This window comes from Capricornis sumatraensis, chromosome 18 (genome assembly GCF_032405125.1).
Source record: "Capricornis sumatraensis isolate serow.1 chromosome 18, serow.2, whole genome shotgun sequence".
Taxonomy (NCBI): Eukaryota; Metazoa; Chordata; class Mammalia; order Artiodactyla; family Bovidae; genus Capricornis; species Capricornis sumatraensis.
In genome coordinates this window covers 7,255,145-7,277,619 of record NC_091086.1, presented here as the reverse complement: position 1 = coordinate 7,277,619, position 22,475 = coordinate 7,255,145, and the positions used below count along the sequence as shown (strand labels likewise).

The 22,475-nt window shown below is 49.2% G+C and overlaps 1 protein-coding gene across 2 annotated transcripts in view; it reads left to right on the top strand.

The window, feature by feature from the left end:
- Positions 1 to 22,475, top strand: part of SLIT3 (slit guidance ligand 3) — a 722,678-nt gene that overhangs the window by 659,117 nt on the left and 41,086 nt on the right. The window contains exons 23-27 of one of the 2 annotated variants that reach the window (XM_068990417.1): positions 550 to 621; positions 11,149 to 11,220; positions 13,563 to 13,732; positions 15,058 to 15,069; positions 15,716 to 15,843. In XM_068990417.1, the coding sequence (XP_068846518.1) occupies positions 550 to 621; positions 11,149 to 11,220; positions 13,563 to 13,732; positions 15,058 to 15,069; positions 15,716 to 15,843 (454 nt within the window). The remainder of the gene's footprint in view (positions 1 to 549; positions 622 to 11,148; positions 11,221 to 13,562; positions 13,733 to 15,057; positions 15,070 to 15,715; positions 15,844 to 22,475) is intronic. The other variant, XM_068990416.1, reaches the window with a different exon arrangement.

Here is a 22,475-nt window from a genome sequence, read left to right as displayed (position 1 = left end):
CTCAGTTATATCTTGCTCAGACCCATTTGGACTTCCCTCATGGCTCAGACAGTAAAGTGTCTGCCTACAAATGGGGGAGACCTGGGTTCAATCCCTGGGTCGGGAAGATCCCCTGGAGAAGGAAATGGCAACCCACTCCAGTATTCTTGCCTGGAAAATCCCATGGACGGCAGAGCCTGGTGGGCTACAGTCCACAGGGTCGCAAAGAGTCAAGACACGACTGAGCGGCTTCGCTTTCAGACCCATTTATTGCCATTAGCTCTGTGCTCTGTGAGCACTCACCATCTGACAATAGAAGGAGATGACGGCAAAGCTGGTCAGGGCAGCCTGCTAGGAGCCCAGGAGGAAACGGGGAGAGGGAACCGTGAGCTTCCGGAGTGGCAGGGGATGCTTCTCTTCCCTTTATCCTCAGGGGGCTTTCTGCCAGTTTATTAAATTGGTGAAGGTAAAGAAACCATTTGCTTTGGCTGGTGCGCAGTGTGGACTCATGCATGCGGCAATAGCTGAGACTAGGAGGGGCCAACAGAGCCTGTGTGTCCTTTTCCACAGGATCCTGAGCTACAACCGGCTGCGGTGCATCCCCGTCCACTCCTTCAACGGGCTGCGGTCCCTCCGAGTGCTGTGAGTACCCCAGTGAGCCGCCTTTGACTTAGACTTCGCTGGTAACGGCAAACAGGACTGAGCACTCTGTTCCCTGCTTGCCGTTACTCAAAGCCCATGTCCCTCCCCACCAAACACTCGTAATTTGCCCCATGGGGCAGAGAGAACTCATGCTTAGGAGTCAGTCGTTCCTGGTTCCAGCCCATGTCCTCTTGAGCAACCTGGTGCACATCACTACCCCCTCTTGAGTTCCTATTCTTATGTGCAAAACGGGATCCATAGCACCTGCCTTGCGAGGATTAGGATCTGTAGTTACATGTGATGATACTCCGCCTCCCAGCAGAGCCCAGTAGGCAGCACTTGGCCTCTCTTCTGATGGTCATTATTTCACAGCCAGCCCCCTTGGCTTCAGAAGGGCCATGTTAACAATGCAAACCTCTGCAAGGAAACTGAGCTCCTGCCGCAGAGAGCCCAAGCTGGGAGCCAGCGGCCAGGGCCCACGCACACACAGCTTTCTGTTTGGAAGGAGTCGATTCACAGAGCTCTTCAAAGTTTTAATAAGTTGTTAACATTGAAATATCAGGAGGTTTTTTCCTATCAATCCTGACTTCTATATACGCTCTTGGAAAATGGAGAGACCTGGCCCTCCCAGGTTCCCCTCTGCGTTCCTGCAGGGCCGAGCAGTCTCTGTGCAGTCAGCAGCCTCCACACCAACACACCGCCCCCCCCCCCCAACTTAGCTCCGTGGCCTGGCTGGGCTACGCATGGGTAGGCGACAGCCAGCTGAGGTAGGTGACTGAGCAGAGGCGAGATGGCCGTGGGGTCCCTTGCTTTCCAGGCATGGCTCTGCCCCTCCCCAGATGTGTGTCTTTTCACCCATGAAATCAGATAGTGAGGGCAAGTGCCTCACAGAGTCTTATGAGGATTAAATGAGATACTGTGTGTAAAGCACTCAGCACGGCTCCGTCCATGAGAAACACTTTATATGCGTTTGTTATGGCTGTTTTCACATCAACACTTGCCACGGCAGGAGTGGCACCTCACTGCCACCCCTCACCCTGGGCCCTTTGTCACCTGATTTTTGTGCTTTGCCATATTGCACCTGTTTTCTTGGCAAGGGAGGATCCTTTGAATGATATTCCTGTGAGAAGAGAGATGCCAAACACTCTGCTGCCAAGCCTATCAACTTCTTACCCTTTTGGACTATTATGACTATAATAGTCATAGCCATATTTTACAGGGCTTTTTGTGGTCATTGCCTCATGGAATCTTCTGCAAACAATGTTGTGAGAGTGAGAGAATTATACCCATTTTAAAGATAGGAAAACTGAGGCCCAGATTGGTACCATCACTGGACCAAAATTCAGCGGTCAGGAGGTTGCAGAATCAAGCTTTCTGACTCGGAGCCCCAGGATCCTTCCCAGGACCCAGTGATGGTCAGCAGACAGCACCCAACAAGTGGGTCCGTTCATGAGCCTCCAAGCTGATGTGATTTATTGAGGCCCATAAAATACCAGTGTCAGCGACAACTCCCACCACATGTCCTCTGTGCTGTTATTAAAGATCAATTCTCTAGGCGCAAAAAAGTGCCCGTGCTGACAGTGTGCAATCAGTTATTGTCACTTATTTATTATCCAGCTTCTCAGGGGAGCTGGAGAATACAAACATCAGCAGAACCATTTCCCTGTTTCGACCTGAAGACAATGGGGCTTGTCTTACTGGCCGGGACTACGGCTGCACCTGCTGCCCCACCACCCCTCAATCCCAGCTTCTTGACCCCCCACAAGTCTTCTAGTTCTGGGCATAGATGGGCTGCCATGGGTGGGACCCACCATCTCAGTGGGGTCTGTGTCCATGTGTTCATAATTAGAGCCATTCTGGTTGGGGCAGCTCAATGTGTGGAAGGGGGAAAGAGGTTTGCCTGTCCATCTGTCTGTCGACCAGGATGGTGGGGTGCGCAGAACCCCCTGCCCAGGATTTCCTGCTTCCTCAGCACCTCGTTGGTGTCATTCCAGGACCAGAGCTGTCATTAGTTCACCAGGAGTCCACAGACACGTCCAACACACTTATGTTTGTCTCTTGACTTCAGAACGGGTAGGCTTTTCGCAGCATCATTTTAGAATGATGGGCTCTCGAACAGAAAAGGGGATCTTAGAGGCTCTCATCCAAACTGTCTGCCTCAGTGGGGAGCAACCATTCTCTGCATAAGGGCCAAAGCAGGAAAAATTAAAATGTTTATGGGCTACATTTCTTTTATAATATTTGTATCCTTTCTTGCAGTAATTGCACACCTAGGAATTTTTTACGAAAAAATAATCCAAAAAGAGAGAAAGGTTCTCTGCATTAAGACCTTAGTTGCACTGTTATTTTTAACCTAAATTTTAAATATTACTCAGAAGGGCCATAGTGGGAATATATAAGGAAAGCATGGTGCAACCGGTCGATGAAGTACAATTATTAAAAGAGGTAAAGAGGAAAACTAGAGAGCAGAGTGGGAGCCTGTTTACTACACAGCATTATGTGAAAAAGTAAACCTAATTTGTGTATATGTTACAGTTACAACTGGTAAACGTTGATAACCACAAAGGACTATAACAGAGCATGGGTAAATGGAAAGAACTATTGAAGGCTAACTTGGTAACATCAAGTCATTTCTGTAATAAATGAAGACAGAGGTAAAGATGAATGAAAGTAGTAACATTTATAATGGGGTGGGAAACAAAGTAGGCTTTTTTTTAAGGTTTTTTTGGGCACTGGGTCTTCAGAGCTGGACACCTCTGTTGTGGCGAGCGGGGGCTCCTCTTGGTTGCAGTGTGGTGGCTTCTCCTTGCTCTAGGCGCGCGGACTTCAGCGGTCGCAGCCGCGGGCTCTAGGCGGCACAGGCTCCAGTAGTAGCAGCACCCGGGCTCAGTAGTTGCAGCTCACAGACTCTAGAGTGCGGGCTCAGAAGTTGAGGTGCACAGGCTTAGTTGCTCCATGTGGAACCTTCCCAGACCACATATCAAATCGGTGTCCCCTGCATCAGCAGATGGATTCTTCTCTACTGCACCACCAGGGAAGTCCCAGATAGGGCTTTTAAAATAAGTAATTGTAGTATCAGTAGCTGCATGTGGACATTTGTATATTCCTTTCTCATATCTAAAGGATTCCATTAATTTGATTAAAACTTCAGAAATGATCCAAGACCCAGGGATACGGGCAGTTTGGGATGAAGGAGGATGAGCAGCAAGGTCTAGCTATAGAAAAAGGCCAAAAAATGTTCTGGAAAGCAGGAAGAAAGACCTGACATTTATGAGAGAGGTGGAGAGAGAGAGAGAGGCGAAATGAGAGGAGAGAGATGGAGTTTGTGTGTGTGTTGGCAGGTGGATATGAATATATTTCAGATAGTACATTGGTCGAGAAGCTTTGGAGTACAAAATATTGTGTGAAAATATGCTTTTCCTACCTGACTCCTAATCTAAAAATAGCTGGAAGAGAACTTTCCCCCAGACATTCTAGACCTTGGGGGATCCGCCTGTTCCCTGATCTTTGCCCCACCCCGAGCCACACGCGCTAAGTGCGTGTGGTCCCAGCTGTCATTGCCCAGTCACAAGAGGGCCAGCTGGAATCAGCGCCGGGAGGACTGTGTCAGTGTGGGCTTGTGAGGGAGCAAGTGGGCTATTGTCATTCATCATCCTCTGTATTTTTAGCTCCTAGTCCCTGAAGTAAGTCCCTGTGCTTGCTGTGTATGCACCCAGGGCTGTTCTTCACTGCTTAGCTGACTGTATGGACCCTTCCTGCAACATCTCTGTGAAGGGCCCCATTTGCCCTCTGCTTGATTACCCTCAGAGACCAAGAACTCACTCCCTTCCAGACAACCATATTCCTGGTTTTTGGCTGTATGACATGAGGGATCTTAGTTCCCTTTGCCCCCTGCAGCAGAAGTATGCAGTCTTAACCACTGGACGACCAGGGACGTTCCCGGCTGGGGACCAGATGTTGAACATCAGACAGTCCTGGAGAGCCAAAAGGTGACTCCTTGTGACCTTCAAACCATGGCCCTAGTTTGGCCCTTTTTGGTGCCACAAAAAAAAAAAAAAAAAGTTTAATTATGAGTTTTAGAAATCAGGAGTGAATCTCAGAAATCATCCTGTCCAAACCATTCATTTAAAGACAAGGAGACAGATTCAGAAAGGTTGAATGCCTTGCTCAAGTTCATTCATTTATTCATTCTTTCCTGAATGCCCACTGTGAGTTAATGCTATGCTCAACACTGGGAGGAAGAGGGTGGCAATAGCGAAGGTAGCAGTTTATGCTTTCCGAGAGCACATGGTCTAAGGGGACACAGAGCAACTGCCCGTACTGGGTGATGCCTGTAAGAGAGCCACAGGAATACAAGAGAGGCACTCACGCCAGTGCTGGTCATCAGCAAGACTTTCTGATTTAAAAACAGTTCTCACTGCTGACATTTATTAAACGCTGACTGTGCACTGCACACTGGGCTCGACACTTCTGTTGCATTGTCATATTCACTCTTCCATCAACTCTAGGAAGAATATACCACTATTATCCCCATTTTCCAGATGAGGAAACACAGGCTTGGCAAGATTGAGTAGCTTTTCCAAAGTGACACACCAGGAGAATCAAGTTGGGATTTGAACCCAAGACTGTTTGCTGTCTGAATTACTGCTGTTAACTTCTGTTCTGAAGGCTGAGTCTGAAATGTCAGAGGGAGACACCTAAATTGGGATGGAGTAAAGAACATTCTGCTGCTGCTGCTGCTAAGTCACTTCAGTCGTGTCCGACTCTGTGCGACCCCATAGACGGCAGCCCACTAGGCTTCCCTGTCCCTGGGATTCTCCAGGCAAGAACACTGGAGTGGGTTGCCATTTCCTTCTCCAATGCATGAAAGTGAAGTCGCTCAGTCGTGTCCGACTCTTAGCGACCCCATGGACTGCAGCCTACCAGGCTCCTCCGTCCATGGGAGGCAGGAGAAATATACATTCTCTGGACAAGCCTGGAAGTCGGGAAGGACGTGTGTGTGAGGAGTGTATACAGGAAACTCCATGAGCAGCTGGAAGGTGGCTTCTGGGGGTGGGGGCAGGGTGGAGACTGCTGACGAGTTACGAGGTGGGAGCAGGACCAAGGCTGGAACCCGTGTCTCTTGGCTTCCAGCCTATCGCTCTGTTTACCGCCTTCCATCCTGCTCCATTGTGGGTTACCATCTGTTTATTTATTTGGCCACACGGGGCCTTAGTTGTGGTGTGTGGAATCTCTAGTCGCAGCATGTGGGATCTAGTTCCCTGACCAGGGATCAAGCCCGGGCCCCCTACACTGGGAGCTTGGCATCGTAGCCACTGGACCACCAGAGAAGTCCTGGTTATCATCGATTTTTATTGCCTCTCAATTCAGACTTTTCTTGAAGACTAGGGGTGGGGGAGGGTATGTGGTCTCTTTAAAAATAGATTTTTATTTCCTACCCAGAGAGGGCTGGGATAAGAATTAAAGAGTGGGGTGGCATGAAAGATATGGGCAGAAAGGTAAGGCACACAGGGCGGCTCTGCCAGAAGTCACCATGTCTGCTGGAACCCCTCACGGGGCCCCTTGGGAACAATAGGCTGCAAGGCAAGGCTTCAGGCTTCCACCTTGGGTGAGTAATGCCTTGAGAGGAGTGAAGCAGTAAATGAGATCCCTTCCCGAATGAACGCAAAGACAACCAGTTCAAACTACCTTTGACAGAAATAGAGACTGTATCAATGCAGGGAACTGAAAAATGCAATAGTAGGTATTAGGTTCTAGGGCCGGATGCCAGTACCCTGGGGGTACTGTCAGAAATGCGCCTCTTTCTGCCTCACAGAGTGAAACTGCCTCTGTCGTCATAATTCCAAGGAAAACCCCAGAAATGTCTCTCATTGACTTGCTTAGGTCACATGCTCAACCTCAGAGCAATCACCATGCCTCCGATTGGGCAGACCTGGCCCATAGCTCTGCCCACAAGGCCAAACCGCTTGGACTCAGAGGTGGGGAGGGGTGAGTCCCCATGGAAGAGGGAGGAGCTGTTAACAGAAAAGAGGTGTTTGATGTTGATCAACCCATATCCCTAAAAATATCTACTACAAATTGTTTAGTTGCTAAGTCATGTCCAACTCTTTTGTGATGCTATAGACTGTAGCCCGCTAGGCTCCTCTGTCCATGGGATTCTCCAGGCAAGAATACTGGAATGGGTTGCCGTTTCCTCCTCCAGGGTATCTTCCCAGCCCAGGGATCAGTCCCGTGTCTCCTGTGTCACAGGCAGATTCTTTATCACTGAGCCACCAGGGAAGTAGATATTAAGAACGCCTCCATTTTAGAGATGAGAAAACTGAGGCACAGAAAGAATACGTCAGTTGTCTTAGTTACACAGGCATTGATTATCCGAATAAGGATTTGAACCCATGTTTTCTGGCTCTAGACAGCTCCCAGGTCACCTGGGAGTTGCCTAGTTTGCTCAGAAGAGAATTCACCCACCCCATCCCACATTTAGGACAAGGGCAGTTCATGTCATCTGTTATACAGGCCGTGAGCATCATCTAATTATGCAGATCCAGGTTCAGGCGATGAAGAACTGGCAGGGAATGGTTACGCCCTCCTGCCGCCTTCCTGATGTTCTCACATGCATCCTGGAGTTCCCCAGGCTGCTTGAACACCACCTGAGAGTCAGGTGGAAAAAAGGAGTACCAGGCACTTGAAGATGAGTCATGTCCAGTTCAGAGTTGCTTGCCAGCACCCACCCCGCATCACCTTCTCCCTGCCCTCCCCACCTCCATGAGGTATAAGGGAGAACGACAGAGAAAAGTGCTTCCCAGGAGGGCGCATTGGTCCCACTCCCCTGGCATCCTTTAAGAGGGTGACTGGACATGCGAGAGTCCTTCTTTGGGGGCCAAACCAGAAGCCAGAACCTGCAGCGTAGGCAGATTTCTGTAGCATCATCCCAGTAAATTACAGCCCCATTACTTGGCAGTTTATAGAGATCTCAGCGGCTCAGCTCATAACAAATGGGAGTGTGACTTGCAGGAGTCACAGGACCAAAGCTGCCTTTGGGTCATTTGGTGTTTTTAAATTAGAGCTTTGTGCCTCTCCAGGGGCCTGAGCCACATTCGGAAGCGATTAACAATGGGGTTGGGTGCATTTGCTTGCAAACAGCAAGCAGTCCTGAAGACATCCAAGTTAATAGCAGTCCGGAGCCACTCTGATTCATAAGTGACCACATGGATTAGAGACTAAATGATACTGATGGATGTGTGAGGAAGTGCTTCAGCCCCTTCTTATCCGGGAAGGTGAGAAGCTACACGAACACTGTTTAGAGGACTGGGCACTTTCATCCTGTTGTCCTGGCTGCCTAGGCATTGAGGACCACTACTCAAGGAGATGAGGGATGGAGGGGAAGGAGCTTATGGTAATGAGGAGAGCAACGCGGGACAACCAGCTGTGGTCTGGAGGACCAGGGCAGCAGCATCACCTGGGAGCGTGTTAGAAATGCAGAGTCCACTGAATCAGAATTTCTGGGAATGGGGTTCAGAAACGTGTGTGTGTATTAGCCGCAGCGCTCGGTCAGCTCAAGATGCTTTACTTGTTATTAAGTGTAATTAAGCTCACATCTATATTCCAGCTGAAGACCCAGGGCAGGCTAACATCAGCTAACAGGAAAACCAAAGAGCAGGTTCTTAAGTTATTATCCTGTTTACACTTCCACAGTCAATGTTAATCACCCCTCATTCAACTAGGGCTCCCTTCGCAGCCCAGGGGATGGTGCCCAGCAATCACCGAGGAAACCTTTGAGTTTCTGTGGATATCCTCCACCTTGCATTTCCCAGGCCAGACCCAAACTGAGTCATCAGCATGGGGATTTTTTTTCTTTGCAGTGGATGACGCATCCCTCCCTCCATGGGGAGATAGCCCACGAATTGGGGATTCACTCGTGTTGTTACTTGAGCAGCAAAACCATGTTCCTTCAGCTTTTTCACAGACCTGTTCTCCAGGCATTTATTGAAAGCTCAGTGTGTCCCCACCCTGCAAGTGAGAATAGCCCCCAGTTACTGCACCACAGAGTGGAGAGAGGTGTGATTAATGCCAAGCAGCTTGCCTGGCCCCTCAGACATACTGCCAGATAATGCACATAAGAGTGAGACCCACGTATGTGTGTGGTTGATGCCAAACCCTTTCCCATAAAGATGAATGTCCAGCTCCAGGGAATCTCTCCAGGGGCCGAGTGCCCCCTTCCCTCTGTCTCCTTAGCTGGGGTTGACAGCAGTTCTCAGTTCAGTTCACTCGCTCAGTGGTGTCTGACTCTTTGTGACCCCATTGATGCAGCATGCCAGGCATCCTTGTCCATCACCAACTCCCAGAGCTTGCTCAAACTCATGTCCATCATGTTGGTGATGCCATTCAGCCATCTCATCCTCTGTTGTCCCCTTGTCCTCCCACCTTCAACCTTTCCCAGCATCGGGTCTTTTCCAGTGAGTCAGTTCTTCGCATCAGGTAGCCAAAGATTTGGAGTTTCAACTTCACCATCAGTCTTTCCAATGTATATTCAGGACTGATTTCCTTTGGGATTGACTGGTTTGATCTCCTTGCAGTCCAAGGGACTCTTAAGGGTCTTCTCCAACACCACAGTTCAATTCTTAAGTGCTCAGCTTTCTTTAAGTCCAACTCTCACATCCTTATATGACTAATGGAAAAACCATAGCTTTGACTAGATGGACCTTTGTTGAAAAAGTAATGTCTCTAATTTTTAATATGCTGTCTAGGTTGATCCTAGCTTTTCTTCCAAGGAGTAAGTGTCTTCTAATTTCATGGCTGCAGTCACCATCTGCAGTGATTTTGGAGCCCCCCAAAATAAAGTCATGGCATCCAGTCCCATCACTTCATGGGAAATAGGTGGGGAAACAGTGTCAAACTTTATTTTTTTGGGCTCCAAAATCACTGCAGATGGTGACTGCAGCCATGAAATTAAAAGACGCTAACTCCTTGGAAGAAAAGTTATGACCAACCTAGATAGCATATTAAAAAGCAGAGACATTACTTTGCCAACAAAGGTCCATCTAGTCAAGGCTATGGTTTTTCCAGTGGTCATGTATGGATGTGAGAGTTGGACTGTGAAGAAGGCTGAGCACCAAAGAATTGATGCTTTTGAACTGTGGTGTTGGAGAAGACTCTTGAGAGTCCCTTGGACTGCAAGGAGATCCAGCCAGTCCATTCTGAAGGAGATCAGCCCTGGGATTTCTTTGGAAGGAATGATGCTTAAGCTGAAACTCCAGTACTTTGGCCACCTCGTGCGAAGAGTCGACTCATTGGCAAAGACTCTGATGCTGGGAGGGATTGTGAGCAGGAGGAGAAGGAGACGACAGAGGATGAGATGGCTGGATGGCATCACTGACTCAATGGACAGGAATCTGAGTGAACTCCGGGAGTTGGGGATGGACAGGGAGGCCTGGTGTGCTGCAATTCATGGGGCCGCGAAGAGACTGAGCGACTGAACTGAACTGAACTGAAAATAGTCTGTCACTCTTTCGACTGTTTCCCCATCTATTTGCCATGAAATGATGGGACCAGATGCCATGATTTTGTTTTTTCGAATGCTGAGTTTTAAGCCAACTTTTTCACTCTCCTCTTTCACTTTCATCAAGAGGCTCGTTAGTTCTTCTTTGCATTCTGCCATAAGGGTGGTGTCATCTGCGTATCTGAGGTTATTGATATTTCTCTGGGCAGTTTTGATTCCAGCTTGTGCTTCACCCAGCCCAGCATTTCTTATGATGTACTCAGCATATAAGTTAAATAAGTTAAATATACAGCCCTTCTTTCTGTCTCCTTAGCTGGGATTGATAGCATTTCTCAATCCCCCTTAAATCTCTCTAGGTAAATATGAAGGGAACCAGTTTCATGATCTGTACCAGACATTGCTCAAGACCTTTTACGAGTATTAATAATGGTTAACCGTTTAGTACTTAGAAAATGCCAGGCTCCACATGGACTAATGCACCCACAGCTACCTGCTATGGCAAATCTCCTTACTTTCTTTCATTCCCATTTTACAGTAGGAAACCACGGCAGAGAGAGGGTGAGTAACTTTGCCCATAGTCATACCGCTGGTAGGTGGCAGAGTCAGAGTTTGAATACAAGCAGCTCAGCTCCAGAACGCCCCATCTCAACCACAGTTCTCCCCATTATCTCTGAAACCCCAGTGTCTTCTTTAGATCGCTCTCTCTCCATTTTTCAGGTGTAAAAATGGAGGCCCCGGAAAAGAAAATAACTTACCCAGTGTTCCACAGCTGAAAGGGACTGATTTCTGATTCCATCCCACGTCTAATCCATCTTGGTCTTTCCCAAACCCTCTACCCACTGCATTCCTGCTTCTGAGCTGAGTGTGGAAGCGTCCATGCTCGTGACTTAAAGGAGGTGGCCCCTCCCACTGCCGGCAGCGGGGCTCTGTGGGCTCAGAGGCGTGACTAGCCAGCCTGGGACGCCAAGAGAGGGTAGTGAGTTCACAGCACTTACTGAAGGTTGACCTTCTGCTCTGTGCTTCTGCTTCAGCACCCTCCACGGCAACGACATCTCCAGTGTTCCCGAAGGCTCCTTCAATGACCTGACATCTCTTTCCCATCTGTAAGTAGCCCTGTTTCTCCCCTTCATGCATCTACTCAAAACAGGAAAGCCTGTAATGCCAGGAGTAATAGTGTCACCATTACCACCTCAGTGTGATTCTTTCCGTATGTATGGAACATGTTTTATTGACAGAAACACACCCAGACTGAGTACCTTGTGTGTTCCCAGCTTCAGATGCCTTCATGAGCAGCAGCATCAATTATGTAAACAATATAAATGTTTAATAAGAATGAACATAAAACTCTTACTATGTGCTCAACACTTTAAATGAATAATCTCATGTATTTCTTATAGCAAATCAGGCATTTTTATCCCATTGGGAGACATGGTGAAACTGAAATTTAAAAAGCTGAAGACTTGATCCAGGGGTTGCACAGCTAGTAGGTGGCAAAGACCTGGTTCAAATCCAGGTTTGCCTTGATGCCAACACACAGATGCTCTCCAAATTCAGAATTAGGTAGCCCCTCCCACTTCACACAGGGGATACTGGGGCCCCTAAATATTAGGTCCTGCATATCTCTCCCAGTGAACATGTTTGAGTCTGTATATCAACTCTCTGTATATTTAATTATTTTCATATTGTACATATATACTACAATACTGATATATTATACATGCATATTATAAAATAGTCAAAAGCTAGAAAATTAAAAGTGAAAGTCACTCAGTCGTATCTGACTATATAGTCCATGGAATTCTCCAGGCCCAAATACTGGAGTGGGTAGCCTTTCCCTTCTCCATGGGAACTTCCCAACCCAGGGCTCAAACCCAGGTCTCCCACATTACAGGTGGATTCTTTACCAGCTGAGCCACAAGGGAAGCCCATGAATCCTGGAGTGGGTAGCCTGTCCCGTCTCCAGCAGATCTTCCCAACCCAGGAATCAAACCAGGGTCTCTGCATTACAGGCAGATTTTTTACCAACTGAGCTCTCAGGAAGGCCCGGAAAAGGCTCTCATTAAAACTCAGTGGAAGTTTTCACGTTTTCTTCCCAGACAGCACTTTGGAGGTATCTGCACTGGACGTGTCTTTCTTTGTAGGCTTCCCTCCCCTACATTTTAAAGCTGAGTGCTATAGGGGAGGAAAACTTTCCTTATACCCTCTTTGGTTCTATGGCCAGCCTGACATAAGACACATTAACAGGAGAAAAGCATATAAATCATTTAATATTTTTATGTGTACATGGGAGTCTTCAAAAGGAAATTGAAAATCCAAAGATACCAAGGTTGATAGACATTATCTGTTTGTTTGTTTGTTTTTTCTTGTCCGTGCTGTGTGGTTTGTGGGATTTTTAGTTTTATAGTTCCCCAGCTAGGGACTGACCCTGGGCCCACAGCATTGAGAACGCAGACCCCAAACCAGTGGACCACAAAGGAATTCCTGTATATGTTTTTACAGAAAGAATGATACAGTGTGGGGCTATAATAAGACAAAGGGCTTCCCTGGTGGCTCAGTGGTAAAGAATCCACCTGCCAGTGCAGGAGATGCAGGAGACGGGATTCGATCCCTGGGTTGGGAAGATCCCCTGGAGGAGGGCCTGCCAACCCACCCAGTATTCTTGCCTGGAAATTCCCATGGACAGAGGAGCCTGATGGGCTATAGTCCAAGGCTTCACAAAGAGTTAGACACAAATAAGTTACTATGCACCCATGTAACAAGACAGAGGGGCTTGGGTGAGAGGCAGTAAGTCATGGAACAGTGACTAGGAAATATTTTAGTAGGTTTATTTGTACAGATCCATTCTGGTGTCAACTCCTAGTCTCTGATGATAAGAATGTTCTTTTCTTTCTAGCGCAGGGAGGGTACCTTTCTCATAGGAAATGTGACCTGCTTTTAGGCAGAAACAGCATCTCGTGTTTCTTAAGTGCCTTCAACTCAAAACAGTCACTAGCCAATGCAGCGTATTTGAACTGGCATCCTCGGAGCCCCTTTTGGTGGTCTGAAGCTGCCTCCTAGGTTGCTGGGTATCAAAACCTTCTCTCTGAGTTTTTCCTCCAGTGCACCCTTTAGTGGGGCAAGAGAGCCAGGTAATCAATGGCAGAAGGCCCCAGAAGCCTCCCAGAGGGGCTGGAATCGGGGATGAGTTGAGCATGGGATCTCACCAGGGTAGGTGAGACCATACCTCAGAGAGGGAAGGAGCTTGTGTGGGGTTGGAACATCTTCCGGGATTGGAGATACAGTCTGGAGTCATTGACCTCACCCCAGTAGGAATAATGTCTTTGCTGGTCCTCCTGTTGGACACCCCCAGTCTAGGCAAAGTCTAAATCGTCTACTTTTTCAAGGGACTTGGGAGCCTATGGGCTGGTCTGGGCAGGGGACCCTGATTTCCTGCTCTGCCTCCTAGGGCACTGGGAACCAACCCGCTCCATTGTGACTGCAGCCTCCGCTGGCTGTCAGAGTGGGTGAAAGCTGGGTACAAGGAGCCCGGCATCGCCCGCTGCAGCAGCCCTGAGCCCATGGCTGACCGACTCCTGCTCACCACGCCCACCCACCGCTTCCAGTGCAAAGGTAGGTGCTGACCCCCCCCACCCCCGCACACATCTCTGCACGCCTCCCCCCACCCCCGCCCCGCAGGGTCTGCTCTGTCTCCAACAGCCTGGCAGAGCTAGGCGTCTCAACAAGTGTGACTTCCAAAACCACTGTCCCGTTTCTTCCATCGGCCACACAAAGACTCAGATGCTGAAACCAACGTAGACCTGCATCTAAGCGTCCATTTGCCCTTTGTTCCCCTAAGCCCCTTGCTGCTGTTTCTATGTATTCCTCATTGACTTCTTACCCTACCTATTTTTGCATAGCTGGGAAAATCTTTAACCTGAATTTTTTCACCCAACATTCTTAGAGCATAAGCACTTTCCCATTTTACTGCAGCATACTTTGATCTCATGAAATTTTGATTGACTGCATGGTTATCATGATAACAAACTACTACCAGGTTCTTATTCTATAGCAGGCATTCTGTTAGGCATTTTTTAATGTATTGTTCATTTAATTCTCACTTTCCACGGAGTCCTTTAATTCCCCAAAATGAGAAACCTGAGGCTTACTGAGGTTAGTTGACGTCTCAAGATTACACAGTGAAGAGAATCCCAGGTCCCTCCGATCCCACAGCATGGTCTTGATCACCAAGCTGCACCACTCCACTCTAACTCCCCAGGAACTTTAACCAGGTCCTGAGTTTGAACTTTTAGAGTATTTCCCATTTTTTTCCTTACCATGGCTGTCTCTATTTAAAATTACATTCTTAGATAAGATTCAGAGAACAAAAATTACTGAGCCAAAGTATATGATCATTGCAAAGGTTTTCACATTTATTGCCAAATTGATTTCCAGAAAGGGTTGTAACCAATTTTCGCTCCTAGTAGCATCGTTGGGGTACATTTTTCATCAGACCCTTGCATTATTTTATCTTATTTTGTAATCATTGCTAATTCAACAGGTAAAATATTATATACCTTTATATTTTGCCTTTGGTTATTGGGGGAACTTTTTTTTTTTCAAAAAACTTACTTTCCATTTGTACTATACAGATTTGTTTGTTAAAGTCCTTTGCTTATATCCTAAAGTCGCAGTATTTATTTAGATTTACAGATATACTTTACCTCTAAAACTTCGTTATGTCCCTGGAACACACTGTCTCTCTAGAACGGACAATGTCCCTGTTCTTCAGTGATGCCAAGGTTGAGCCAACTGGCACCGGTTCTCTCTCAGGCCATTCTGTTCACTCTGCCCACAAATGGCCAGACTCACCCTGGGGTCAATCTCAGTCCAGTCTCCAAACTGACGACTGTTACCCCAGGATAACTGAAAGTCCTGACGTGAAACACGGCGTGACTGTCCAGGGTTCTGTCGACGCTGGCAGCAGCGGCAGCACAGGCCCGCTCAAAAGCTCTGTGCAGGGACCTGGCCTCCCTGCCTCCAGCCCTGATGGCCAAGGAGAACAGGGCATGTTTGAAACTGTCATGGATGCAAAAACTGAGCCCAGCTGGCCATCATCAGCACCATTGCTGTGTCTGCTGGGGCCATTTCTTACCTCTTCCTGCCGACTCAAAGGCTCTGAAAGGAGGACTTCCTATGTGTGCCTTTGGCCCAGGGTCTGTGCCCTCTTTATCCTGGCACAGACTATTCAGTGGGGAGAGGTGTTTGGGGAAGGAGGAATGGGAGGTCCCAGTGGAGCCTGGGCCTGGAGCTTCCCGAATATAAAAAGATACACAAGGGGTTTCTAATTATGGTGCATTGTTTGCAGATTAGCACCAAAATCGAATCAGGCTAATTACAGTAATTGATTTGACTGAGAAGTGCTTCTGAATGATGTCCCGCTGTGACTGTTTTCCTCTCTGGACAATGACTGGATGCGCTGGCTGGAGAGGGCCAGCTGCCGTCTGGACAGAGATGAGGAGAGCCTGTGGCTGACCGAGGAAGGAGCCAGGGCAGAGGAGAAGGGAGGGGTGGCGGTGAGCCTCCTGGGGGCCCGCCCGCCAACTCCCTGTGCTTTGCCGTCAGGGCCAGTGGACATCAACATCGTGGCCAAGTGCGATCCCTGCCTCTCCAGTCCGTGCAAGAACAACGGCTCGTGCAGCCAGGACCCAGTGGAGCGGCACCGCTGCGCCTGCCCCCGCGGCTACCAGGTACGCGGGCCACCCCCACCTTCCCGCTGCTGGGGGCGCTACGCCCTGCTGACCACCCCCCTCCAAGGACAGTGGATAAGGCCCTGCTGACCACCCCCCTCCAAGGACAGTGGATAAGGCCCTGCTGACCACCCTCCTCCAAGGACAGTGGATAAGGCCACTTTACAGCTCACCCCAAGCAGTATTTGTCAGCAAACCCCAGAACTGGTGGGGCCTTCCCAGTGGTATCACAGCCATGCCAATCACAGAGGACCCCACATAGTCTTTTTCTTTCTTCAGTTTTTTGGGATTTTTTTTCTCCGAAGTTTAAACTTTTTATTTTGTATTGGGGTATAGCCAGTTAACAATGTGATAATTTCAGGTGAACAGGAAAGGGACTCACCCATACATATACGTGTATCCATTCTCCCCCAAACCCCCTCCCATCCAGGCCGGTACATAGTAGTGAGCAGAGACCCCTGTGCTGTACAGTAGAGGACCCCTACAGTCTTGATAGTGATGCAGGGGGAATTTAATACTTGTATTTTCTTGCTTGAACGTGGGCAGATTAAGTCTCAAGAGCTAATTTGCCTCCAGTGAGAGACATCCCTTGAACCCACAACCATCCTGACTTCCTTACAGGAGGATTCCTGAGTCTCCCCCACCCCTGACCCCTCTCTGCTCTCAGAACAACCAGTCCTGAAAGCTCTGGTTCCAGCTTGAGGAGGTTCAGGGATGGGGATTAACAGGCCTGCAGGCTGCCGAGCCAGCCTTCCCGGTTGACAGGCTCAGCTCAGCCAAGCCGAGGATGGACATTCCAGCTCTCCTGTCCTCCCTGGAGACCCAGGCTAATTCCAGAATAACCCTTGCCTCCTTCCTCCTCTCCCTGCCGTATCTAGAGCACATTATCCTCTGGAGAAAATGGAAGAGGTCCTGCGCACTCCGCTTGGCACTTTATTCATCTTTTCCTCTGTGAGGAAGGATTTATGAACTCTCATCTTACAGACATGGAAACTGAGCCTCAGACTTGTTGAAAGGACTTGTCCCAAGCTTGTAAGCAGTCGAGTTGTAACCCAGGGCTACATGATTCCTGAGCCCGCCCCCTTTCCCCTGGAGAGTTTCCTGGATAACTGAGCCCTTCAGTGTGCCTTACAGGGGCCAGCAAAGCCATGACTGGGTCCTCTTGCCCACAACCCTCCCAGCTTCCCAGATTCCAGCATCCCAGGGCCACCATCGGAAGGCTCTAGGCGAGCCAAGAGTCTGTAGACGGTGCCCAGCCCATCTGATGCACACACCTGGTCCAAGCTGAGTGGGAGGGAGCTGGCAGCCCTGGTCTTCTGTCCCCAGGGGGGTCTGTGGGTACAGTGACAAGCTTGACAGGCAGACTGGCTCTGGGCAACAGGCCTCCGGGGTGACTTTCTCTACTGTAGCCGTGCCGCCAGTAGACAGTGTCAGAGTGCCATCTATGGGCCTGGGACAAGACAGCCAAAGTATTTCTTTGCAGCTGGGCGGACGGCCCTCCCTGCCCAGGCAGCCAGCCCCAGACACAGACACACATACACACACATGTATAAGGTGGTCCCAGACACACACACACATAAGGTGGTCCCAGACACACATACACACACACATAAGGTGGTCCCACACACACACACACACACACACATAAAAGGTGGTCCCAGACACACACACACACACACACATAAGGTGGTCCCAGACACACACACACACACACATAAGGTGGTCCCAGACACACACACACACACACATAAGGTGGTCCCAGACACACACACACACACACACAAGGTGGTCCCAGACACACACACACACACACACACACACACACAAGGTGGTCCCAGACACACACACACACACACACACACACACATAAGGTGGTCCCAGACACACACACACACACACAAGGTGGTCCCAGACACACACACACACACGTAAGTTGGTCCCAGACACACATATACACATAAGGTGGTCACACACACACACACACACATAAGGTGGTCACACACACACACACACACACATAAGGTGGTCCCCCCCCCCACACACACACACATAAGGTGGTCCTAGACACACACACACACACATAAGGTGGTCCCAGACACACACACACACACATAAGGTGGTCCTAGACACACACACACACACATAAGGTGGTCCCAGACACACACACACACACATAAGGTGGTCCCAGACACACACACACACACATAAGGTGGTCCCAGACACACACACACACACATAAGGTGGTCCCAGACACACACACACACACACATAAGGTGGTCCCAGACACACACACACACACACATAAGGTGGTCCTAGACACACACACACACATATAAGGTGGTCCCAGACACGCACAACACACACACATAAGGTGGTCCCAGACACACACACACACACATAAGGTGGTCCCAGACACACACACACACACACATAAGGTGGTCCTAGACACACACACACACATATAAGGTGGTCCCAGACACGCACAACACACACACATAAGGTGGTCCCAGACACACACACACACCCATAAGGTGGTCCCAGACACACACACACACACATAAGGTGGTCCCCCACACACACACACATAAGGTGGTCCCAGACATACACACACACACACACGCATAAGGTGGTCCCAGACACACACACACACACACACACACACACACACACACATAAGGTGGTCCCAGACACACACACACACACATAAGGTGGTCTCACACACACACACACACATAAGGTGGTCCCACACACACACACACACACATACTTACATACATGTGCTCAGTTGCTCAGTTGTGTAGCCAACTCCAGTTCCTCAAACTCAGGGTGGTCCCAGACTCATGCCCTGCCCCCCCACACGCATATGCATACTTACATACATGTGCTCAGTCACTCAGTCATGTCCAGCTCTTTGTGACCCCATAGACTGTAGCCTGCCAGGCCCCTCTGTCCATTGACTTTTCCAGGCAAGAGGACTGGGGTGGGTTACCATGCTCTCCTCCAGGGGACCTTCCCAACCCAGGGATCAAACCCCTGTGTCTCATGTCTCCTTCATCGGCAGGCAGGTTCTTTGCCACTGCGCCACATATGTACACACACTGTCGGGGAGACTAGAAGTTAAGCAGGCATGGATCCTCAAATTCCCGTATGCTCGATGGAGAAAATGCAGGCTATGCATTTACACTGCTCAGCAGGTGTGGATCCCGGCTTTGTCGTTTCCTAGTTGTGTGGTGATAACCCTAGGCTTCCCATCTGCACACTAGGATAGGACTTGTCCCAAAGTCTTGCTGTGAGAATCAGATGTACAATAACACACGCAGTGTACCTAGAACAGTACCCAGCATTCAGTAAGTACTCAAAAGCTGCTAGATGGCTGCCTTTCACCTTCACCCTACATGCCGGCCCCTAATGCCAGGGTGGTGGCTATCGGGAACAGGTGGTTTCACCAGGGATTCTCCGTCTGTGACCCTGAACCCCCAAGGAGTATCTGCTGCTTTCCTAGACTGTGACATGTATGTCTATGCATCCCCAGTTCCACACATGCACAGTCATCTTTTTAAGCATTCATCTTTTTAAGCATCGACTATGCACCAGGCACCCGGACCTCATGCATTTTTTCCTTCCTCTGCTATTTATAATCACCTTGTGAAGAGGGTGGTGTCATCCCTGTGTTAAAGATAACTACTTCACACTCTTGAATCTCACTTCCCTCACTTTAAAGTTGGCCTGAGTCTGACAGTACTGGAGCCAGATTCAAAGTCCCAGGCTTCTTCCCATCACACTTGAGGACAATGTGAAACTCGCCTGGCCCTTGGTGTCAGAGCAAAGAGTGTACCCCTGGGGTTCCTGCAGGATACTGCTATGTGTTTGGGTTTTGCTTATAAGATCCTGACCATCTTGTCGATTTTGGAAGAATTTGAACAGAGACTTTGATGTTTAGGAAGTCGAAGGGCCCAGGCAGGTATGCTGCTACTGCTCATGGTGTAGGATGCCGGTGCCGGTGATTCTGGTGATAGCATGATGATGGTGGTGGTGTTCATGACAGTACTGTTAGCAGCTCACATTTATTGAGTGCTTCCTGACTGCTGGCAGTGTCCTGAACAAGCCACATGCAGTGTCCTGCATAGTCCCCGTCAAAGCCTTAGGGGACCAGTCCTAAAGTGGCCCTCCTTTTACAGTTGAGGACATAATAGGTGAGCAAGCCAGGATTCAAAGCTCAAAGTCAACTGATTCCAGAATCCATGCTCTCGGCCAGTGCATTCACCGTCCGTGGGCAAGCACCACGACAGCAGGGGCTGCAGGTGAGGGTCCTTGGCCATTTACAGCCTGCCTAAATCTCCAGGACAGGGAGATACACAGGGTGGTGGCGAAAAGACCGCCGGGGCCCTCTGGAGCCTGCCTCTACCCGACATGACCTTGGACAGCTCTGGCTCTCCTCCCCACCCGTTTCAGGCTCCTCAGCAGTAAAGTGCAGCAGACTGAACCAGAGGGGTCCCTTAATCGCATATTGATCGCACTCTTTTTGGTTACGCCCGTCCTTTCTGCCCAGCAGAGTGATTGGCGTAGTAGTTCTGGGTGAATTGCTAAGATGACAACAGTCACCAGACAGCTGCAAAACGCAGCTCAAAGTCCAAGCATTTATCTAGCTGTTGCCAGAGATCTCCATGTTTCCAGCGACTAGTGAGTGACCTTGAGAAGCCACAGTATTATAGAAATAACATGGCAGCCACTGGTGAATGTTTAGTAGCAGCTACTGTACATCAGGTGGCTCAGAGGTTAAAGCGTCTGCCTACAATGAAGGAGACCTAGGTTCAATCCCTGGGTCGGGAAGATCCCCTGGAGAAGGAAATGGCAACCCACTCCAGTATTCTTGCCCGGAGAATCCCATGGACGGAGGAGCCTGGTGGGCTACACAGTCCACAGGGTCACAAAGAGTCGGACACGACTGAACGACTTCACTTTCACTTTCACTGTACATCTGTTCTAATGCCAGGTCCCTGAGAAGCAATTTAAATGCATTATCTCACTTAATATTCCTCCAAAAGAAGGACAATCTCTTTTGATAGATGAGGAAACTGTGGGTTCAGAAAAATTGAAAAACATACCCAAGCTCACACACCTGGGGAGCACATTCACTAAACCCAGAACCCAGCTCTCTCTTGCTGCAGAGACTATACTAAGCCCTCCACTAGCAACTGACTCTCTGTAGCCCCACTTTTATCATCTGTAAATGGGAATAACCATACTGACTGCAGAGCTGTTGTAAGGATTAAAAGGGGTCATGTGTGTCTTGGCCTGCCTCAGTGCCAGCATTCAGTAGACACTTAACAAAGCGTAACTCTTACCATGATTCTAAGATTTGAGAACATAAAATAGAAATTTTGGCTGATTTTTTTGCAGCCATTTAGCTTCATGCATATATGTGCAGTGTCTCAGAACAGTGCTTCCCACACTTTAAGGTGTACAGGAGCTGCCTGAAGACCTTGTTAAGGTGCAGGCTCTGATTCATTAGATCTGAGATCGGGTCTGAGATTGTGCATGTCTAACAAGCTTCTAGGGGACACAAGGCTGGTAGGCCAAGGACCACACTTTGAGTAGCAAGGTCTTAGAGCCACCCTGCTGGCCCCATCTCAGAAATAGGATTCCAGTGGGTTCGTTGTTTCCAAGGTCCTGTAAAGGAACCTAGGAGGCCTGGCCGAGTCCCAGTCCTCCCTCTACCACACACACACACTGTAAGGAGGGGGTCACAGGAGGCAACCAAGGAGCATTACAGGTCTAGTGGTTTGAGCAAAATGAGGCTCAAGAGCGTGGAACTAAGCTAACTGGCCAGGTGCTAACAATGGTGATTGTTTCTGAAGAACCTGTGAATGATAGAAACCCCCACCTCTGGGCCCAGGCACCACATTACCAAATGCAGGCTCCGCTTCCTGGATTCCAGTGCCCTATGGCATCAGGAGCTAGAGGAGACACCACCTCCACCCCTGCTCCCACCCCAGGGGAGGAATTCCCCGGGGAGCCCAGAGCAAAGACCCTGGCCCAGGCAGGGGTCAGGGAGGCCATGCCTTGACCTGCTCAGGGTTCTCCTGTCCTGCAGTCCAGGCCCATTTATCTACCACACACACACACACACACACACACACACACACACACTCCTGTCCTGCAGTCCAGGCCCATTTATCTACCACACACACACACACACACACGAAAACAAGTCTCAGAACTGGTCATTTCCTCAATTTAGCAGCAGCAGCCAGACCAGCACGTGCACTCAGAACTGCGTGCCTGCAGAACCTGTGCTTTGAGAGAGGCAGAGCAAGCGCCCAGCGAGCAGTTCCCAGAATCGCCTTTGGACGGGGTGTCTGGGCTCAGCTGTGCTGGTTCCGCATACTGCTGTGCGGTGGTGGACATATCGCCTCACTTTCCAGGTCCATCTTCCCTCTCAGTAAGAATGAGGGTAATGACAACCGCATGCATATGGTAGGGATGTTATGAACACTATACACCATTGTGAATGTGAAACTCAGTATGGGTCCTGGAACAGAAACCATACTCCGAATATGGGAGTGAGGATGAGCAGTGCTGTTTCCATCGACACACAGCTTGTCAAAAGGGATCTCATGTTGCTCTGGTTT